Below are 23,396 nucleotides of genomic sequence, written 5' to 3' on the forward strand. Positions count from 1 at the left end.
AAAAAAAAAAAAAAAAAAAAAAAAAAAAACATTAAAAAAAAAAGAGAAAAAGAGGAAAAATAACTAATTACTTCCAAGGTAAAGTCTTAAACCTTCCACCTCTGTTTGGCTTTAAGACTACAGTCCTGGTATAGAATCACTCATCTATACCCATATGCGGTTCTCATAAAATATTTTTTCAAACGGTAATCCGTGCATCTCAAAAGCATTAGCCACTAACAGCCGCGGCATTCAGCTAATGCCATCTTTCGCCCCTCCCTTGCACTGCCGAAAGAGAATACCTCTTTTCTTTCATTTTCCCAGAATCGATGACATAGACCACATCATCGATGGTTATGGATGTCTCAGCAATGTTGGTAGAAATGATAATCTTCGTTACACCCGCAGGGGGTTTTACAAACACAGCCTGCTGCTCTTCACTGGATAAAGATGAATGAAGTGGGTGAACCACGCATCTGGAAGGAAATAAAAGCACATTTAATATTCTGGCACAAAAGGCTGCAACTGGATGAATGGTGGGTAGATTTCTAGTAGAATTAACAACAGGACTCCAAGTATCAGCGGCTTCTCCAGAACTTGCCCTCAGGGTCCAGCTCTTCTAAATGGGAAGGTTTATCCTGAGCCTTACAAAATATTGACTCAGCTCTATGAACTAGAAATCTTGCACTGATTTGGGAAAAACTGGAGCGTAGCTCAGTAGTAAGTAATCAAGAGGACTATACAGCTGGTGTTCTATAAGTAACAAGCCTAGCGCACGAACCAGTAGGGAATCATTTTTCCTCTACCTATAACTCCAGAGAATGAGAGGCAGAGGCAGTGATGGACGCTAAGCTGAGATACTGTAAGATATCTATATGTTCCTAGGGAGTGTTCATCTCTTCAGCAGCTGTCCCTTTAGATCTGAAAACACGTCTTGCTATTGGAAAAGGAACTGTTGCAGATTATCTTTTTCCCAAATGGTAACATTTCCCTGTTGTCACTTACACTGGCCTCTCCCCTCCCTCCGTGCCCAATCTGGTACCTGAAATTACAGACAATTTTGCTGAGTCACTACGCTAAGTGAAGAGAAATATTTGTATTTAATGGAATGGGAATGATTGGTTTTCTGGAACAAATAGGTCTGTCTACCTCCAGCTGGCACACACAGATGTATTCCTGAGCAGTGACACCAGGGTCTAAACAGGGTGATGACTGTCAGAGCCATTCCGGTTATTCACCTTTGCATACACTGCAGATGATGAAGGACACAGAAAGCAATCAACTTACCGACTGCTGCGTCTGTTGTTGAACAGAGAATTGGACTGTAGCTGTTCATATAGCATTTTGATTTCTGCTAGTCCCGGTAAAAATACAAGTATAGCACCTGGGTATATAAAAAGAATCAATCTGATAGATGCAAAAAAGGAAAAACTTGTGTGGATTATAGAGCTATTTTAAATTTTTAAAAATGTAATAATCTGAGATTTTTCACTATCAATTTTCTTTTCTGGATGCCACGGTTTTTATCCATTTTCTGACTTAACTACACAAAATAAATGGGGTATTATTATCTTTCTACAAGAGGAAAACTGAAATGTAGAAAAACATAACACCTTAAGCCATGTAAGAATCATTAGCAAAGCTTTTTTAAAAAAGATTTTAATGTTTATTCAGTTTTGAGAAACAGAGTGTGAGCAGGAGAGGGACAGGGAAAGAATCGGAAGCAGGCTGCAGGCTCTGAGCTGTCAGCACAGAGCCCAACACAGGGCTCGAACTCACAAACTGAGATCTTGACCTGAGCTGAAGTTGGACACTTAACTGGCTGAGCCACGCAGACGCATCTCATTAACAAAGCTCTTTAAATATACTTCTTCAGGGGCTCCTGAGTGGCTCAATCGGTTGAGTGTCGACTTTGGCTCAGGTCATGCTCTCACGGTTGGTGGGTTTGAGCCCTGCATCAGGCTCTGTGTTGGCAGCTCAGAGCCTGGAGCCTGCTTCAGATTCTGTCTCTCTCTCTCTCTCTCTGCCCTTTCCCTGCTTGTGCTCTGTCTCTCTCTGTCTCTCAAAAATAAATAAACGTTAAAATTTTTAAAAATACATACTTCTTCAGTGCACTGGGCACTGACATTGTTTCTACAGGAAGAGTTATCCTTCTAATCGTGCAAGGCAGGAAGACTCTACTCTCTATTAGAAAATAAAGCCCATAAACATTTTACCACAAATGAGAACAAGAAAATACAATAGGCTGGTCAACCTGATAATCTAAATTCAGATAGTATGCTAGAGAGGGAGCACTTTAACTGCCCATGCCCTGTTAAAGGTTAATGGGCTTTTAAATTTTACATTAAAGAAAATCAGCAGTGATAACTGATTACAGAATATTTCTGTGCCAATAGTGGTCCCTCAGCAAGAGTCACCTTCTTCTGTGCTTTATTCAAAAAGGAAATTGACACCATCTTTACTAGCCCCTCCTTTATGCCTACAAATATTTATTGGGGGCTTATGTCCGCTCTGTGGTAGGTACAGTGGAATATAAACCAAAAATCTGCCCACAGGGAACTCAGGACCTATTATTTATCACAGTTGTTTGCTCTACTAAGTAAATAAGGAAACTAAATTATTACGAAAATGGAACTCTGAAGAGTGCAAAAGATATCTTTTGGGGTTAGTTTCAAACACCTCATAGTATACAAAGCATATTTGCACGCATTATCTCATTTGACCCTCACAGCTGCCCATTAAGAAGGTTATTAGTATCTTTAAAGTGACTCAGTAACTTGGCCAGGTGACAGAGTTAATGACAGTGGGGCTTGGACCCTGCTCTTTCCATTAGACATTGCACGTTCTCTCTACTAAAACATCACAGAATTTAAGAGTGAGATAAGTCCATGATAAGATAGTCTATGAATGGGAAAAATTTCTCCCTTTTTTCCCATTAATGGGGGGGAGGGACCCTCCATATCTGTATCTATCTGTCTATACATATATCTTTTTTTTTTTTATAAGAGACTCACTTTTTTTTTTTTTATATTCTTATTTATTTCTAGGAGAGAGAGAGACAGCATGAGCAGGGGAGGGTCAGAGAGAGAGGGAGACACAGACTCTGAAATAGGCTGCAGGCTCTCAGCTGGCAGTCAGCACAGAGCCCGATGCGGGGCTCGAACCCAAGAACCGCGAGATCATGACCCAAGCGAAAGTCAGACGCTTAACCGACTAAGCCACCCAGGCGCCCCTATACATATATCTTTAAGACACAGAGAAAGATGGCGCAAGCCAGGAGATGGGCAGAGAGAGAGAATCTTAAGCAGGCTCCATGCTTAGCGTGGAGCCTGATGTTGGCTTGATCCCATAACCCTGGGATCATGACCTGAACTGACATCAAGAGTCAGCCACTTGCCTGACTAAGCCACCCAGGCGCCCCTGTCCGTATTCTGATGTGTCTCCGATATGCTCTGCCCTCACAGCTTGGCCATATGTATCAGCGTCATCGTTGGGGTTGGTTTTTTTGTTTTTTTTTTTAAGTGGGGCTTGAACTCACGACCCCGAGATCAAGAGTCATATGATCTCCCCGCTGAGCCAGGGAAGAGGTGTCCCTTTAATATCATGAATATGTCAGCGTCCCTACTCACTACATGTACTGTGCTTTGAATTCAGGTAATTTCCTAACAGTTCTTTTGTCTGCTATACCTATCTTTTTTCAACAACAGTCTTTTCCTTTGGGGTGAAACAAGATTTCAGGCCAGTGATAATGCAGTAGCAAACACTGACTACCTGCCAACAGATGACAAACAAGGTACTTCAATCCTTTTACGTGACTCACACGTCTCTTTAGAAAATATCACATAATGACTAAAGTCTAAGCACTGGAGGACAGCCATTCCCATTTCTCTTAAGCACTGGGTAGGAAGCACATGATGGAACTGTTTGATCTACTGTTCAATTTACGATCCCCAAACAATGGCTACATCTATTCACGTAACAAATATTCCAGGTACTGTCCTAGGATCTGAGGAACACAGGGTGAATCCTTATTCTTGAGGAGTTTACATTCTATTGAAGGGCCGTCAGTAAGCAGAGCTATAATTCCGGACAGTGTGCAGTGCTACGATAAAAATGAAAATTGGGGCGCCTGGGTGGCTCAGTCGGTTAAGCATCCGACTTTAGCTCAGGTCATGGTCTCACGGTTTGTGGGTTCAAGCCCCGTGTCGAGCTCTGTGTTGACAGCTCAGAACCTAGAGCCTGGAGCCTGCTTCGGATTCTGTGTCTCCCTCTCTCTCTGGCCCTCCCCTGCTTGTGTTCTATCTCTCTGTCTTTCAAAAATAAATAAATGTTAAAAAAAAAAAAAAGAAAATCACTTTTGAATATGATAGAGAAAGGTTCTAAGTGGTCGGAGAAGACTCCTCTGAAGAGCAGATGTTGGACAGAAACCTGAATGATGTGAAGGATTCAGTTATGAGAAGATTTGGGGGCTAAGGGACTGCCAAGTGGGGTTAAGAAGGCCACTGGGATGGGAAGACAGTGAGTAAGGGGAAAGGAGTCATTGCCCTGTGCCGCAGTAGGAGGAATGATCATAGGAATAATAATGACAAAACATGTTATAATTATAATACTGTCATTTTTAGGAATAGTATCGACTGGGCATGAACTATATGCTAGGCACGGTGCTAAGTGCTTTACATATGGTTTCTTTCTTTTTAAAAAAAAAAAAAAAGATTTTATTTTTATTATTTTTATTTAAAAAAAATTTTTAAATGTTTGTATATTTTTGAGAGAGAGAGAGAAACAGAATATGAGTGGGGGAAGAGCAAAGAGAGAGGGAGACACAGCATCTGAAGCAGGTTCCAGGCTCCGAGCTATCAGCACAGAGCCCCATGCAGGGCTCGAACTCATGAACTGTGAGATCATGACCCGAGCCGAAGTCAGACACTCACTCACTGAGCCAGCCAGGTGCCCCTAAAAGATTTTATTGTTAAGTATTCTCTACTCCCAGTGTGAGGCTTGAACTCACAGCCCAAGATCAAGAGTCCCGTGCTCCACCGACTGAGCCAGCCAGGGACCCCATACAGATGGTTTCTTTTCATCCTCAAAAGAGCTTTATGTCAGAAGACTTATTGTTGTCTTCATTCCGCAACCAAGGAAACTGAGGCATAGCGAAGTTAAGGACTCTAACTGAGACTACACAGTTCGTGAGTAGCCGAGCTAGGACTTTATCAGACTCCAGAGGCTGTTGTGAGCCCTCCCGCCCTGTGACCTCCAGGTGCACAGTCTTCCTGGGTGTCAAACACTCACTGCCAGACACCCATTTAGCCTGGGGCTGGGTGTTTAATACGTGGATCACCCACGCCTTCTTTTCAAATTGCTTCCTTTTGGGCTTTGTATTGTTAACATCTTTTTGCTCAGCAGGAACAAGAGTGCTGGGCGAAAGCAGTAGGTGAACCTCAAAAAGTAAAAGGTAAAATCCACCCCCTCTGAAAAGCCTAATAAGCAACTTTATATACAACAGGGGGTGAAAAAGTGAGGGTGGGGGTGACGGCTCCAGGAAGGGAGGCGCCCCCACAGCACCCATTATCTCAGTAAGCGAGCTGCCTTCCCTTTCGCCGTCCCGCATGCAAATGATGAAGCGGTTACCTGGAGGGTAGGAGTGCTTTCCATCCACGATCCACTCTAACAAGGCCTCTATTAATTCCAGATTAACCTTTTCAAAATCCATGATGGACATAGTTTTGATGACTGATTTGCTAACACCTGGAAGAAAGGTAAAAATCAGAAGGCTAAGTATAACTTATTAAAGACGACGCTGCCTGTACACTAGGTGGGGCTCCGGAATCACCAACCCTGATGTTCATGAAATGAACTGGGTTCTTTCATTTCAGTCTCTCAGAAAGTACATGCTTACTAGAACTTTTTGCATGAACAATGACTCAGAGAAAAGGCTCTTGGCTCTGCTGGAAAGGCCCAGATAGGCCGCTTTTTCCTTTCTTCCTTCCCCCCTTTTCTCCATCACACACTTATTGACCACTTAAATCCGAGAAATAAAGTTCAAAGACAAATATCCTTTAGAAACTCCTGCCAGATTCAATCAAGTCTTGAGTCAGATCAGACGGAAGTCCAGACAATAGTAATCTGGGGAAATCAACAGAGACCAAAGCTTTCACTGACATCTTTGCAACAATGACTCTTCCCCCCACCCCCCAAGTTTATTTATTTTGAGAGGGAGTGCGAGCAGGGGAGGGGCAGAGAGACAGGGAGAGACAGAATTCAAAGCAGCCTCTGCACCGGTAGTGCAGAGCCCCACACAGGGCTTGAACCAACAAACCATGAGATCATGACCTGAACTAAAATCAAGAGTCAGAAACTTAACCGACTGAGCCACTCACACGCCCCCAAACAGTGACTCTTAACCTTTAGGTTTCTTTGAGAAAATGACACAAGTTCTGGATCTTCCCTGAAAAATACATGTGATTTTAATGGCTTCGCCAACACCCGTGAAGTCTATCCACAGACTTCCAGTTTAAGGGTTTCTAGTCTCCTCCTAATTTATCTGAGGCCTAGTGAGAGATACAGTTCTCGGTGCTATACTATGAGCCTGAGCTCTTCTAAAGACAAATAACACATTCCTGGGGAGTTACTCTTTCTTCTTGGGCCCTTTTAATAGCCCATTACTCTACATGTAGTCTAACTGGAACAAAATGGTTGCAGGGAATATTATCAAAGAGAAGCTTCCTATATTATGCTAAAAAGTTTGAAAAGGGGCAAAAGCAGTTTCTAAACAATGTTGTTCTGCAGTGTGAAGCCTATGTGGGTCAGAAATGAAAGAAAGAAACAGGTTATATAAATAAGGGTGTGGCTGGGTATGGAAGGCAAAGAAGGAGTCATTTTTATCTGTCAAGATTCCAAAAAGCTAGACTTGACTTTTCTTTTTTTTTAAAGTAGGCTTCATCCCCAGCATGGAGCCCAACGAGGGGCTAGAAGTCGTGACCCTGAGATCAAGACCTGAGATGAGATCAAGAGTTGGATGCTTAACCCACTGAGCCACCCAGGTGCCCCTAAAAAGCTAGACTACTTTTTCGGAAAGGAGAAAAGATCAGCTAACAGAAAAAAAGAGAAATCAAATCATTAAAAAAAATTTTTTTTAGGGGTGCCTGAGTGGCTCAGTCGGTTGAGCGTCCCACTTAGGCTCAGGTTACAATCTGTTGGCTTGCGAGTTCAAGCCCGTGTCAGGCTCAGTGTTGATAGCCTGGAGCCTGGAGCCTGCTTCAGATTCTGTCTCCCTGTCTCTTTCTCTGCCCCTCCCCCACTCATACTCTGTCTCTCTCAAAAATAAATGAACATTAAAAAAAATTTTTTTTAATGCTCAGTATAGGGTGGACCCACAAAAGGTGTTATCTGAAAGCCTATGAGTAATGCTAGAACTAGTGAATGAAATTTTGTGGATTTTAGAGGATATTTAAAGAGTCTCAAATATCTTTCCACAAATGGCTCATTAACTATAAAGGGAACAAACAGTGAACTACACAGGGGAGACAGGTAGCTGACATCTTAACCAAGTGATCAAAAACAACACCGCCAATAATGGGACAAATCAACGTCCTACGCATCCTGTTGTGATGTACCGAAAAGGACTCAACATTGTTTCTGTGGTTTTCCAAACAAAAATGAAACCCAAAAGTTTGGGTTTTCTAACCTAAATGGAATCATGGGGAAACATTAGACAAATTTAAATGAAGAAATATTTTTATAAAATAACTGGCCCAAACTCCTAAAAAAATGTCAAGGTCTTAAAAGAAAAATAAAGGCTGGGGAGTTTTCCAGATCAAAAGAAACTAAAGACACACAACAATGAATACAATTTGTAATTGTGGGTTGGATTCTGAGTCCCCCCAAAAAATAGAAATAAAGGACATTTCTGAGATAGTTGGCAAAATAGAATATTGACTATGGATTAAATAATTATATTTTATCAGTTAAACGTCTTCATTTTGATCATGTCCTGTGCTTATGCTCTTAAGAAATACATATGTCCATTCTTGACTTCAGCTCAGATCATGATTTCCTGGTTCGTGAGTTTGAGCCCTGTATCGGGCTCTGTGCTGTCAGTGCAGAGCCTGCTTGGGGTTCTCTCTCTCCTTTCTCTGACCCTCCCTTGCTTGCACGTGCACGCGCACTCTCTCTTTCTCTCTCTCAAAATACGTAAACAAACATTAAGAAAAAAGAAAAAGAAATATGTATTAATATATGAGGGATTAAAGGACATGATATATGCAGCCTACTCAAAAGATTCAAGAAAAAATGTATACATGTGCACAGTGCAAATGATAATGCAGATGAAGCAAAATATTAACAATTGGTGAGTTGGGGTAAAGGATATTTGAGAGTTCATTGTATGGTCTTGCCAACTTCTATTATGAATCTGCAATCATATCAAAATAAAAAGTTACAAAATACTAAAGAATATACTTATATTTCACTACTTCACGATTTTTCTATAAAAAACATTTCTTTTATAATCAGAAAAAAACCTATCTGTAAACATAATAACAGTTATATCTAACACGTGTTGAAACTGCTGTCTTTCCAAGGTTAAGATGAATTAAAGGCAACGTGGCCGTGAAACAAGAGCCACGATTTTCTTTCTCTGGATCGCGGTGTGGGGAGAAGGCCAGTTGCCTCTGGTGTAGCTGTAACGTTCCCCCAGGAAACACACTACCTTTATAGCGCGCCAGGAGCTGCTTAAAATCTAACTGTTGGTCCGGCACTGCGTCCCTGACAGACTCCTGCTGCTGCAGGTGAAGGCAGAGCCGCAGGTCTTCCTCTACTTCTTCAAACGCCGTCCTGCTGCGCCGTGCTTTAAGCTTCTCCTTTGTCATCTGCTTCATGGAGCGCATGTAAGGGCTCCCGTCCTGAAGCACGTACCTGAGGAAGGAAGACAAAGGGCCAGGGCTGTTAGGATGCAGGTCTGTGGGGGAGGAGCGAAAATATTCCCCTATTTATGTGCTCCGATCAGCAGAATGTTGCTGTGTTTCTGCCCAATTCAGGTGCTACTGTTTCACCAGTCCAGGCTCCTGCTGGCCTGTGCCCTACTGCTGGGAGGGGACACACTAGAATGTTTTCGGTTCCATTTCAAGGTAAATTTTGGAGGCAGTGAGTTTGAGAAAGTGAGAGAATAAAGACTGGTGAACTAGTTAACAGGTTAATTTCCCCAGAGATTCACAATCAGTGGAAATGGGATAGGCTCCCCAAATAACAATTTATTTAATAAGCTCCCTACATATGTTTATTGCACACTAAAGTTTGAGAGCCACTGTCTTGGGGGTTTTTAGCTTGAGAACATTGTACCATTAAATAAATAGAGAATTAGGAGTAGGTCTCATTAGAAACGGAAGGAACAGGGAATAAGAGGAAAATTCTGAACTGAGTTTTCGGTGCCAGACTGCAGGAGTATTTTCATTCTGGAGCTCAGAGGTCAGGAACGAAGATTCTGACTTCAGAATTCCTGGCACAGAGGTGGCCTGTGAAGTCACATGAGCCTAACTGAGGGACAGAAGAGTTTAGTGGTGAGAAGGAATAGTGCAAGGATAAAACCATGGGGAGTCTTTAAGGTCAAAGAGTAGGAAGAGGAATCGGGGCTTTCAAAGGAGAGAAATACGATTGTATCCAATGGAAATGACCATTTTCTACCCAATATTGAAATTATACAGACATCTTGACACTCACACTGCACTGCAAGCTCCCTGAGCGTTGCAGGATGACGATGATAATAGCTAACATTTGTTAGGTGCCAGGCACAGTTCTAAGCATCTGCAGCTATTAACTCTAAGAATTAATTAATCCATCCTCGTGACAACCCTGTGAAGCAGCTATTAATAATATACCCATTTTATGTCTGATGAAACTGAGTCACAGAGATTAAGCTACTCATCGATGTTACAGTTAGTAAGTAGAGGGATTTAAATATTGGCAGTCTATCTGCAGAATGGGTACTTTCTTTCATGTTAAATTTTCCATATATTTGGTCCTTCATCATTAAAAAAAATTTTTTTAAATGTCTATTTATTTTTGAGAGAGAGAGAGAGAGCACACATGAGCAGGGGAGGGGCAGAGAGAGAGAGACACAGAATCTAAAGCAGGCTCCAGGCTATAAGCTGTCCGCACAGAGCTTGACACGGGGCTCACACCCATGAACCATGAGATCATGACCTGAGCCGAAGTCGGACGCCTAACTGACTGAGCCACTCAGGTGCACTCACTGGTCCTTCATCATTTTTTCAATAGACTTCATTCTTCAGTGCAGTGGTAGGTTCACAGCAATATTGAGCAGAGGTGTAGAGGTTTCCTGATACCCCGTTTCCCGCAAACGCATAGCCTTCCCCATTACCAACTCCCCCCCCACCCCCAATCAGGGAGGTATAACTGTTATCCTGATGAACGTGCAGTGGTAGGTGCATCATGGTCACCCAAAGTCCACAGTTTACATGAGTTCCAGTCACTACGCTTAACATACAGTGTGTACTGTGATATGATTGCAAATAATTTGTATAATATTTGCTGAAAGGGGAAAACCAAATGTTCAAATGGAAAAATAAGAAGAAAAACTAACACATCTATTAAAAGGCTGGCACACTGAGGTAAAATGTTTTCAAAGATGTTCACGAAACCTTAATGTCTTCCTTACCTTGTCACAGCAATTGCGTCTTCTAGAAAAAACTGATCAACAGGAAATGTACGACCTAGAAGAACAAGAAAATAGACTCAAGATATCCGTTCAACTACCTTGAAATAAACAGTTTGTGTATGTAAAATTCTCTTAGAACAAAGCTTGGCACAATAAGGTACTGTTTGGTCTGTTGTCTTAAACATATCAAAAGAAAAACAAGTGTTTGATGATAGAAATGAGAAGGGATAGTTCTAGCTCATAAAAACCCCAGAAGTATATAGGTGGAGAGATGCTCATTTGGTAATAAGACTTTTTTTAACCTCTCTCTCTCTCTTTTTTTTTAAACCTCTTACACTTTTCCCACTCTCCCCTCCCCCACTGAGGAGATTTTTAAACATTCAATGACGAGAAGAAGTAGTACGATTATTTGTCAAAATTGCCCACAAATTGTTCTTTTGGCAATCAATTGCAGAAGGATAAAGCAAAGCCTAAGGTGACAAACTAATCCCACAGTGAGGCTGTGAAAGCACCAGAAGACACAGACTGTTCGACTTCACTTCCTCCCAGAGTGGGCCAACACCTAGTTAGCAGAATCCAGTAATGAACAAATATGCTAAACACAGAGACAACTTCTCTCTTTATGACAGATTGTCATTATTAAGTCACACTTTGATATTAAACACAATGGGATGCTAGAAATCCTAATAACCGAGACTTTTTTCAAAAACGCATATAAACTGAAATCTCTTAGCAAATGGATATAATGTTACTTCTATACTAATTTCATTATATGGTCATTAATTTTATTTGTTATAAATCTAATCACTTCCTGAGAAAATAGGTGTAAATACCTGTTATTTTACCTCTCCGATGAGATAAAATTATATTATATATAATATAATTTTTAATTATATTAAAAATAATTATATTTGCTTATTAGAACAATGCATATTAAATGATGCACATTAATCACCTGGTATGGTAATAATCGGGCAGGAACTGAAATACTCTGAAAAGAGCTCAGCATTTAAAGTTGCGCTCATTAGAATGACTTGAAGAGTTGGTCTCTGCAACAGAATGTCCTTCAAGACTAGCAGCAAGAAGTCACTAAGGGAAATAGAAGAAACACCTCAAGGTCAAACAACTCTAATACATAAAAATAAATTAGCTTTTGATGCATTTTGAGCAAGGAATGTGTAAGACCTAGGTGAAAAAAAGCTATACATCTCACAGAAAGATGTGTCATGATCCGAGATGGGAAGACTTAAAATTATAAAGCTATAAACTCAAAACAGTGTAGCACCAATCAAAATAGCAACAGGATCTATCATGGCATTGGATAATTCTAATCCTTGATATCTACATGTACATAACGAAGAATATACAAAGATTTTCATGGTAACATTGTTTGTAATAGTAAAACAATGGCAACTACCTAACCATCCATCAACTAAGAAGTGGGTGACTAAAACAAAATCACCCAATCTGTGGAATAACATGAGGCGGATAAAAAGAAATAACACAGAGCTTTAGATACTGATATGAAAATGTCTCTAAGACATGGTAACAAAAACCCAAGTTGTAGAACAACATGTACTGCAGAAAAGCAATACCCTTACTGGTCTCCCTGCTGCATTCAGCCCCTCCCCCTGGAAGTTATTCTCAATAGAACAGACCAAGGGTTCCATGTAAACCTTACCGTGCCATTCTTCAGCTCTTAATCTTTTGAGGACTTACTAAAGTCTCACTAACAAGTCAGGTCCTACATGACATTTTCTGCCCCACCACAGCTTATCTCCAGGAGCGAGTATTCACACTGTCCTCCTTGCTGTCCTTGAGGCATGTACTTCAGGTCCTTTGCACATGTTATTAACCCGCCTGCAATGGGCTTCTCCCAGACATTCACAGGTAGCTCCCTCACTTCCTTCAAGTTTTTACTCAAAAATATCTTTTCAGCCAGGCCTTCCCTTGCCATGCTATTTAAAAATTCAAATGCTCCCCTTCCCCAGCACTTACCATATTTTACTGTATTTATCATTCTTATTGTTGAGCTCACCCATTAGAATAGAAGCTTTATGAGGACAGGGATTTTGGTCTATTTTGTTTACTAATAAAATAACCTAGAACAATGTCTGGAACATAGTAGCTGCTCAAAAAACCTGTTGACTTACTAAATGAACACATCATTTGTGTAAGAAAAAAAAAAAAAAGGCCAGAAAGCAAAAGTACCTATTTCTAACAAAGTAAACATAAATGTCAATGTATAAAAGGACATATCGCTAGTCTGATCACAGTTATCTCTGAGGAAGAGACTGGCAATGGTTTGGAAGTGTTAAGGGGGACTTTCATCTTATCCGTATTGCTTGGATGGATAGATGGATGGATAGATGGATGGATGGATAGATAGATAGACAGACAGAGACAGACAGATAGATAGATACATTGTAGACTCCATGCCCAATGTGGGGCTCAAACTCACAAGCCCGAGGTCAAGAGTCGCATTTTCCATTGACTGAACCAGCCAGGTGCCTCCTGTATAGGAGTTTTTAATGAGAGCATATTCTTGTACTATTTATTTAGTTCTCTTTAATTTCGTGAGCTAATTTAATTACATTTACGACTTTTGTTTCTTTTTTAGGGAAAAGGACATAACATAATAAGAAATGCTTAAATGATTTAGAGTACATGCATACTTAAAATCTTCTGCAATTATTAATGATAACTTCGAAGATAGTTCATGCTATCATGTTGACTGTTATACGAGCAGCAGCATACACAACTCCAATCGTGTCTGTGGAGACAGAACTCTCTCTACCACATCTCTCTTCTCGCTCCTAATATACTCCCAGAAGACAACAGACCAAAATTGTAACCGGTAATTATTATATAGGGGACAGAAACTATTCTTTTTGACATTTCTTTGATACTTTCCAAACATTTAGAAAAATCATGTTATCTCTATGATCAGAGAATTTATTAAAAATTTTAAACTAACATAACTGTTTAATCTTGTCTACATTTTTACTGATCTTGAGTCCTAGATTTTACTATTTTTTTCTTTTTCTGTCTGAGCTGGCAAACATTCCCCTACTTTTTCTTATAATTTGTATACCCCTTTCCCAACGACTGATATTTGTAAACGCCTGAATCTCCCTTCTCCTGAGTATATTTATCTTTATTCAGATATTATTTTGAATTTTTAACTGTTGATAGTCTACAAGTCATTAGGTTTTATAAAAGTCTTTCTCTTTTAAGGTCACGACTGCCCCTGGAAACCAGATCCAGGACTATGTTTTAGTTTCTCTGAGTTTGTGGAAATATAAATGTTAGGAAACCCAACACCAATCTTTAGATTCAGAATTATACTAGATATAGTCTCCCCTAAAATTTTAAATGAACTTTTAGAATATAATCATTTAAATATTATCAGCCTGGAGCGAAATAAGTCAGGCAGAGAAGGACAAATATCATATGTTTGCACGTATAGGAGGATTAGGAGGAACTTGACGGAGGAACAAGGGGGAGAAGAAGGGCGGAAATGGTGGGGGAAAGGGAGAGAGGCAAACCATGAGAGACTCCTGAATGCTGACAAAAACTGAGGACTGATGGATGTGAGGGGGAGGAGGGATGGGCATGGAGGAGGGCACTTGTGGGGATGAGCACTGAGTGTTATGTGGAAACTAATTTGACAATAAACTATTTGTAAAAAAATAAATAAATAAATATTATCAGCCTGGTAGAATCTTATATTTGATTTCCTCCTCCAAGTTGTTTAGTGATTCTGTGAAAATATTTTCTTGTTTCAACTGTTTATTTGAACATTTACTTGCAAAAATGAAATGACTTGTCATTTATTTTTCCCTCCAATGTTGTCTGGAGTCTACAAAAAGATTATTTGCCCTCAAGATTCCCAGTGTTTTGTGTATAGTCATTTCAAATTTACTCTTGCCATGTCCTAGAAATTATTTCTTTTTATTTTGATCGATTCGTTTTATATGAAAGCCTGCTTTCCTTTAGTTTCAAATTGCTTGATATTTCCTACTGACTAGAGTATCAGTGTATTTAGTTCTTTGAACAAATAGTCTCTGGGTCCTATGTCTTCCCTGCTCAGTTCTTAAAACTTTTTATTAGCAGTAGCTGGGGACTCTTCATGTTTGTTTTGGTTTCTTTTTAAAATGTTACCATTGGCTACTTTCTGCTTCTCTGGCAGTCGGCCAACTTTAATTACTTAGCTTTTCTTTCTTCTCCAGAGATTTCTAATAGTGTAGTCCTTCTTGGGGAAAGTCTCATAATTTTCATGGGATTCTTTTTTTTCCACATCCTCAGTTTTTTGTTTTTTTTTGTTTTTTTTTTTTTGCTCTAGAACATGATCCACATGACAAACTATGATTAATGTCATTTACTTGGCCCTTTCTTTTAAAATACTGAGGACTCTGATTTTACATCCCAGTCCTTTAATGACTTCTAATTCCATAGACTAAAATTTAAATGCTTTATTGTCTATGGTCTATAAGCCCCTTGGAAGATCTGGTTTCTGCCTTTACTATCTGCTACTTTTTCCCTCATTTACTACAACCAGCTGCACAGGCTTCTTCCAGTTTCTGGGCTCACAATGCCCTTTCCCACTGCAGAGTCTGAGAATGGTGGCTTTGCCCCCTTTGTCACACAGGATGCCTTCTCATACTTCTGCTTTTAATTTAAATGTCATCACTTGAGGGGTGGCAGCTCTGACCATCTCAGGGATTTTTTTTCTGCAAACACAGCCACCTGTTTATTCCTTCATACTACTTTCTCCAATTCATAATTGTTTATGTATCTATTTGTTCATTATTTGTTTTTCCTATTTGACCAGGAGATAAAGGGGAGCCATGCATGTTTGTTCACTACAGCAACCCCAGCAATTAACAGATCACTTGGCATTTAATACAGTCTCAGTAAATGTATGAAAGAATGTCAGGACTGAATGACTGACCAAATGAACAAAGAAGGAAGGGCATTCTGACCAATCCAACAACTACAGCATGACTTACATCTGTCACTCCCACTAGGTACAGAGCCCAGCTCAGCATGACGCCCGGGAGCTGCTAAGTATCTCCCGGGAGAAGATGTCCATCTGACACGAAGACTCTCCGAGTGATGAACATAGGCCCTCCCAGCATTTTTAGTATTACAGACCCTGGGGATCGGGAAAGCGTTCCTCTTCTCTAACTTGGGGCTTCTCTGTGGCCTTCCTGTCTAGCTCTGTGAGACTGAACTGGAAACCGAACAAAATCCTTTCAGGCATGTCTTCATTTTCTGTGTGTGGCTGTTTGTTTGGAAAATCTTTGTCTTACCTCTCTTCTGTCCTCTCATGGACTTCATCAACAATGATATGGGTGACTCCTTGCAGAGCTGTGTCTCCCTCCAGCCTTCTCAGCAGCACGCCCGTGGTGCAGTACAGCAGTCTGGTGGCTGAGGACTTACACAGAAAAGGGCACAGAAGGCATTCATGGAATTTTTGAAAAAAGGAAATTCTTTCTTTCTAAAATTTTAACTAGGCTCCACACCCAACTTGAACCCACGTGGCTTGAACCCATGGCCCTGAGATTAAGAGTCACATGCCCTACTGACTGAGCCAGCCAAGCACGCCAGGAAATACTTTCAGACGAGATCGGGAGCATTCAGGGTGGTATGGCCGTAGACAACACTTTCAAAGCCACTGAAATGGATAGGGACAAAGAATACTGAAAACATCCACAGCTGCATTTAATCTGAAACTACACTAAATGCATAGTTTCTTTGTGGCAACAACAGTAAAAGCTTTTCTACTTCATATCAAAAATTTAAGACTCAAAATTATTATAAAACATAGAAACAACAGTAAATGATAAAACCAATTCTGAATTTGTCTGTTCCTCATTTGGTTATATAGATTAAGTCTCAGGATTAAGAGTAAAACAGTTAGTAGATCACTTCTGCCAATAAAGAATAAGAGGTTTTTTTTTAAAAAAAAAAATGTTTATTTTGAGAGAGAGAGAGAGAGGGAGAGTGTGTGAGGGTGCGCAGGCAAGCAGGGAAGGAGCAGAGAGAGAGGGAGAGAGAGATGGCACAGAGCCCGATGCAGAATTCAATCCCATGAACCGTGAGATCATGACTTGAGCCGAAATCAAGAGTGGGACGCTTAAATGACTGAGCCACCCAGATGCATCAGAATAAAAGGTGGAGGAAATTAAGTACACCCAAGTAAGAGTTCTTCTACCAAAATATTTCTATAAGGTCTTTAGCCGTACCTAAGTATATATCCCAACCTGCCCGTGTGTCTCCAGACCCCAAGAACTCTTTATACTTGAAAACTACATTTCTGTTACCAGGAGACAAGCAGAGCATACGAACCTTGACACTTTCCAGCCGGATCTGGTACCCCACAGTCAGACCCACTCTTTCTGTCCTTTCCTTAGCAACACGTTCAGCGACAGATATTGCCGAGATTCGTCGGGGTTGGGTACAGACGATGTTGGCCACCTTCTCAGGTGGTCCATTCAGAGAATCATCCAGGATAAACTGAGGAATCTGTGTGGTTTTTCCACATCTGTATGTCAAAACAAATAAGTCCTAACATGAGAGTTTTCAAGTGCCAGTTAACAAAGAAAAACAAAAAACAATCATGTACAATGAGGAAAGTGAGAAAGCTGATTATGTAAAATGTGTTCCACTTCATTTATCTTCTAAACTGACCTACTGACTTGTTACCTGCAGCTTGTAACTGCTAGGAATTTGTACTCGAATTAACATGGCAATCAAATAATAGTTTAGTTGCAAAATTGAGATAATTGAACAGACATTAGAGTAAGTTCTGTAAACACCACTAGGAATGTGAACTCTATATTTGAATCCTAAAGAAAAGGGAGTATTATGTTATGATTTTTAAGTGTTATCTTACTGGTTTGGCTAAAAGTAGACTGACGTTAAAAATATAAGAAACTGAGGGGCATCTGGGTGGCTCAGTCAGTTGAGCGTTCAACTTTGACTCGGGTGATGATCTCGTGGTTAGTTGAGTTTGAGCCCCGCGTCGGGCTCTGTGCTGACAGCTCAGAGCCTGGAGTTTGCTTGGGATTCTGTGTCTCCCTCTCAGGTTCCATGTCTCGCTCAAAAATAAATAAATAAACATTAAAAAAATTGTTTTTAAAGATAAGAAACTGGGAGATCTCTTTAAATGTTTATTTGTTTTGAAAGAAAGAGAGGGCCAACGGGGGAGAGGGGCTGAGAGAGAGGGAGAGAGAGGATCCTAAGCAGGCTCCACAGAGCTGACATGGCGCTCAATCCCATTACCACAAGATCACAACCTGAGCTGCTATCAAGAGTCAGACACTTAACTAACTAAACCACCCAAACACTCCAAGAAACTGGAAGATCTCCAATTATTACTGTATCAGTAAGTCTGGACACAAATGTAATTATTAGGTTAAATATTTTTTAGTATAAAACTAAATTAAGACTATAACCGATCCCTGCTAAATAAATTTGGATAACATGTGAAAAGGGCAAAGTAGGAAAAATAATATGACCTAACTTGTTACTAAAAGAATAAAAGCTCTAAGAAAATCAGAATAAATTTAGCAGATGAAAGTTTCCAAGTTAAATGTTCTAGAACTATCCTTTACATTTAAAAATGGTCCTGTTAAAAGCCTTCATTTAGACCCTTTGCCCTATAATTGTTTCAGGGCAGAGGTGAGCAAAGTCTATAAATTAATGGATGAATTTCTGAGTTTTGTTTTGTTTTTTGTTTGTAATTTAGGTCTGTTGGCTACAGATCTGTAATATTAGGTTCTGTGAAACAGTATTTAATATCTGACCAGAAAAAGCACAAATAACAACAGCTACTAGTTTTTTACAAGTAGATCGGTTATGGTAACCGGGGTATATACCATATTCATGGATGAAAGCTACATTACAAATAAATTGCATTCTTACCCAGTCATACCACTTATAACAAGCACTTGGTGCTCGCTCAACAATTTAAGAATGGTTTCTCTTTCTTCCCAAGCAGGGAGTGATTGTCTTTCTTGCAGAATTGACTGGAACTGTCTGGAAGCCTAATAACATAAAGGAGAAGAAGGCATCAGTTAGGTTACTTTGAATCATCTTACACAAAGCTCTCAGTGTGGAATCCCATAGCTAGACCCACCCTTTCTGCTCTTCCTTTAATAATTTGTTCAGAGGCAGAAACAGCAGATTTGTTAAGATTGGGTGCTGATGACTTCAGTCAAGAGACTGCTTAGAGAATCAGCCAGAGTAAGCTGTGAAATCTTTGTGATTTTCCTACATCTGAATAAACTGCAAGATCTTATAAGAGAAATAGCCATCTTGCTTAGCACTACCTAGTTCTTCCTAGCAAGAGTCTCTGCACCAGCACTATCCAATAGAACCTTCTGTGTTAATGGAAATTTCTATATTAGCATTGTCCAAATAGAACCACCTCTGACTACACATGGCTAGTGAGCATTTGAAATGTGATCAGTACTACTGAGGAGCAAAATTTTTAATTTTAATTAATTTTAATTTAAACACCCGCATGTGACTAGGGGCTACCACATTGGATAGCATAGTTCTATCAGATTTTCACTAAAACCAGTAATAGTAAGAGCACTCATGAAAGGGTTTTTTTTGGCCAGGCATCACATACATGTAACTCAGTCTGACATCCAACGACCAATAAACATTGTAGCATATGTTAAGTCTAAAGATGTATTTTTGAATAAGAAATTTACATTAACACATCATTTTCTACATATAATTTTATCATATAAGTTTATCATCTCTAAACACACACTGATCAAATTGAATATGTAATTTTTTGTTTCTACTACCTTACTATTTATGGTGTGAATTTCTATTCATTTTGATGTTCTACAGGTATTGCATGTACTACGTATGAGATAGTGTTACGCTGTGTCAAAAATCAAAATCAGAACTTCACAATTAAAAACGCCATTAGACCGCATCCAATCCCCAAACTGGTTAAGCAACTTGCTTCTGCCCTACAGCCAACTCCATCCTAACAGTTTACTTACAGGTTCTTTTAAAACAATCTTCAAGTGAATGGGGTAAAAACAATATGGACTTCAGAAACAGGGACTTAACTTGAACCCCTTATGTTGCCAACTGCTAGCTATGTGACCTTGGGCAAGTTATTCATCCTAGGATTCTCTGAAATGGGGTCAGAGTCACCCCTTCTCCTTTCTACACTATTTTTTCTCGTATAAGTCACAGCATTAATTTTCATTTCACTTATCAGATGGTCTGTCATCATACCAGAGCCACACGATTCTGAGAATATTTGGTATATATGCATGTGTTTCACTTTCACCAGCCATTGGATTTTCCAAAACTATCTAGAACATGCACCCAAGTTTGCTGCGGCATGCAGGAACTGACCACTTGGAGTTAAATAGAAACAAAAGCATACTGAGGAGGGTAGCCGAGGCTTCCTAACTCCTAATCCGTTCATCCATACAGTAGGGAGGCAACGCTAGCCAATCTCTGAGAACACCCTACCTGTTTAATTCGGAACTGCTTGCAGAGTTTTACATTTTCAGCATGTACTGATTTTGCCTGCCAGTCATATCTTTTGGAAATCTTTTTCTTAAGGTTCACATAGCTCTCATTCTCCACTATAACTGGCGCAGGGCCTTCATCCTCATCTGAATCCTCCTCGGGTTCTGATTCTTTTTCAACTTGAAGGGGATAAAAGGAAACATTTTCGATATGGAGCCCTTTCTTTAGCAAAGGGGGAGAGTCACTATCTAATAAAGTAACAAAAAAAAAAAACAAACCGTAAGATGGAAAAAACGTTAAAACTTAAAGCAGGTTCATTCATTTCGAACAACTACTTCTACTGCTAAATAACGTAAAATGCATCTTCAAATAAACTTTAATTAAGAATAGGTGGCTATTGTTATACCAAATTAAAAACAAAGAAGAAAATATCATGGCATGCTTTGTTAATTCCGTAGACACTTTATATTCAAGGAATTAACTGAAGGTTTCAACTATTCACAAGTGTTCCTAAAATCCTATGACACAAAACAACTCAAATGTCTACCAAATGATAAATCAAGAAACAAAATATGGCATGTCCTTATAATGGAATATTATTAAGCAATAAAATGAAGTACTGATACATCCTGCATGAACAAACCTTGAAAACATGATGCTAAGCAAAAGAAGCCCATCACAAAAGCCACATATTGTATGATTGCATTTCCAGGAAGTATACAGAATGGGCAAATGCATGGACACAGAATGTAGATTCATAGTTGTCAGGGGTTCAGGAAAGGGAGAAATGAGCACTCACTGCTAATAAGTACAGGGGTTTCTTTTAGGGTTGATCAAAAATGTTCTGGAATTAGATAGTCATTATGGTTGGGGCGCCTGGGTGGCTCAGTTGGTTAACTGTCTGACTTCGGCTCTGCTGTTCCCGAGTTCAAGCCCCGCGTCAGGCTCTGTGCTGACAGCTCAGAGCCTGGAGCCTGCTTCAGATTCTGTGTCTCCCTCTCTCTCTCTCTCCCTGCCCCTCCCCCACTCCAAGCTCTGTCTCTCTAACTTAAAAAAAAAAGACAGTCATCATGGTTGCACAACTCTGTGAATACACTAAAAAGCCACTGGATTGTACACTTTATTTTTACTTATTTATTTATTTTAATGTTTATTTTTGAGCGAGTGCAAGTGCGGGGGGGCGGGGGTAGAGGATCTGAAGCAGGCTCCACGCTGACAGCACAGAGCCCAATGTGGGGCTTGAACTCACGATCCATGAGATCATGACCTGAGCCAAAGTCAGTTGCTCAACCAACTGAGCCACCCAGGCACCCCTGGATTATACACTTGAAAAGGGTGAATTTTATAGTATGTAAACTGTATCTCGATAAAGGTGTTACTTTAAAAAAAAAAAGGCCAATGTCACACAATCTGTCATTTCTCAAGGAATATATTTGAATCTCATATGCTAGAAACTGCTGTTTGGCAGCAAGCGGCTAGTGAGTGAACCCAGCCGACTGTCTGCTACCCACACCTCAATGCAGTTTCATTGTTCTCTACGTACTGATGTTCACCTAAGAACTCTTGTGAAATCATAAAAACTTGTTTCTCTCAGAGAAAGATGGCAACAAATAAGAGAGAATTCCTTGATGAGCTCTGAAAAAGGAGTTTAATTGTGATGTAAGAATCTGTAAGGCAAATCTGGAAATTGAGCAAGCCGGAAGGTTCCACAAACATTTTCTATTTTGAGAATTTAGGAATTCATAAAGATGGCCCTTATGCTAATGAATTTTGGGGGTCTAGCATACTACGGAAAGAGAAATAGCTCTAAAAACTCATTTGAAAGTAATTCCATGTTACGCATCAGAAGTAAACACGTGAAACCAAGTGGAGCAAATGAAACAGATTTTCGGGGGAGATGCTTTAAGGTTCTTCCAACCCCCAACTGCTAGAATAAACTTATGTATCACTACAAACTTTCAGTGCAGGCAGCCCAATCACAGTTACAAAACTGAAGCTTACAATTAAAGTCAGGCCACAGTTCAGGGGATTCTCATTCCCTTTTGCCCTTGGACTGAGGAGACTGATTTGCCTAAGATCACCGGGAGATCCAAGAGAAGCCCGCAGAAGCTCTGCCTTCCTTAATCCATCCTGAATGCCCCCTCACAAACCCTCCACCCGAGCAGAGCCTTCCGTACCTTCAGGAGTCCGGTTTGGAGCCAAAGAATTATTTGGAATCACTGCTTTACGACAGACAGGATTATTTATTCTGGTCCCAGAGGATACTGGCAGAAAGTTCACAGGAGGGACGCTGTACTTGTGATGGGTATTTGTTAGTAAATTGACTATTTCTGATTCTTCCTCTAAAAGGGTTATCAAAGAATATACAACAGGTTCGGAAGTTTCTGCAAACGTCAAGGCCTTGCCATAAAGGAACTCAGAAATATGTAAACGACAAGCCAGAGGTAGATTCTCGTTGGTGGAATAAAACGCCACGAGGGGAGCTTGATAAGGGTATTTGTGGTCTTTAGAAAACCGAATTTCAAGTTCATATAAAAAAGAGGCACCTTCATGAGCATTAAGATGAGAATCATCTACAATTCTTTCTGCTCTTCCGACAATTTGATTCGGGGGCATTTCATGTTTGAATTTGCATCTTGATCCAAATTTACAATTTCCTTTGAGGTAAAATTTACAGATTTCAAGTGAAGTCTCCTGTGTGTTTTTGGCACTTTCCTTTTGCTTCAATTTGCAGAATTTACTCGTCAAATACTCCAATTCTAATCCAATGGTCCAGACTCGGTTCTGAATTCTTTCTATAAATTTTTCCCCACAGATTGACTTGAGAGCAAATGCCTCTTCCTGCCGCTGTTCCACACACTCATCCCGGCTCACACGGGCAGCCGCCTCAGAGACCGTCATCCTCTCCCCAAACGTCTCTGAAAAACACTGTGTGAGCAAGTGTTCGAGTGATGCCCCCACATCGCCGCCGCAGATCCGCAGGGCTGCCTGACAGCGGTCAGCGTTGAAACCATACCTACCAAGTGTGAAACAGGACAAAAAATACTGAGTAATTTCATTTCTCTTTTTTTTTTTTTAATTTTTTTTTAATTTTTATTTATTTATAGGAGAGGGAGAGACAGCGTGAGCAGGGGAAGGGTCAGAGAGAGAGGGAGACACACACTCTGAAACAGGCTCCAGGCTCCGAGCTGGCTGTCAGCACAGAGCCCGACGCGGGGCCCGAACCCAC

The 23,396-nt window shown here is 40.2% G+C and overlaps 1 protein-coding gene across 1 annotated transcript in view; it reads right to left on the bottom strand.

The window, feature by feature from the left end:
- DHX57 (DExH-box helicase 57) overlaps positions 1–23,396 on the bottom strand; it is a 58,066-nt gene that overhangs the window by 19,117 nt on the left and 15,553 nt on the right. The window contains exons 5-15 of the mRNA XM_039251252.1: positions 22,345–23,183; positions 20,168–20,346; positions 18,584–18,705; positions 17,006–17,201; positions 15,967–16,091; positions 11,607–11,740; positions 10,652–10,706; positions 8,687–8,892; positions 5,608–5,724; positions 1,267–1,363; positions 282–455 (exon numbers count right to left, since the gene is read on the bottom strand). Coding sequence (XP_039107183.1) covers positions 282–455; positions 1,267–1,363; positions 5,608–5,724; positions 8,687–8,892; positions 10,652–10,706; positions 11,607–11,740; positions 15,967–16,091; positions 17,006–17,201; positions 18,584–18,705; positions 20,168–20,346; positions 22,345–23,183 — 2,244 coding nt within the window. The remainder of the gene's footprint in view (positions 1–281; positions 456–1,266; positions 1,364–5,607; positions 5,725–8,686; positions 8,893–10,651; positions 10,707–11,606; positions 11,741–15,966; positions 16,092–17,005; positions 17,202–18,583; positions 18,706–20,167; positions 20,347–22,344; positions 23,184–23,396) is intronic.

The sequence above is a fragment of the Hyaena hyaena genome, unplaced genomic scaffold, assembly GCF_003009895.1.
Source record: "Hyaena hyaena isolate Hyena2069 unplaced genomic scaffold, ASM300989v1 scaffold_388, whole genome shotgun sequence".
In the NCBI taxonomy this organism is placed as follows: Eukaryota; Metazoa; Chordata; class Mammalia; order Carnivora; family Hyaenidae; genus Hyaena; species Hyaena hyaena.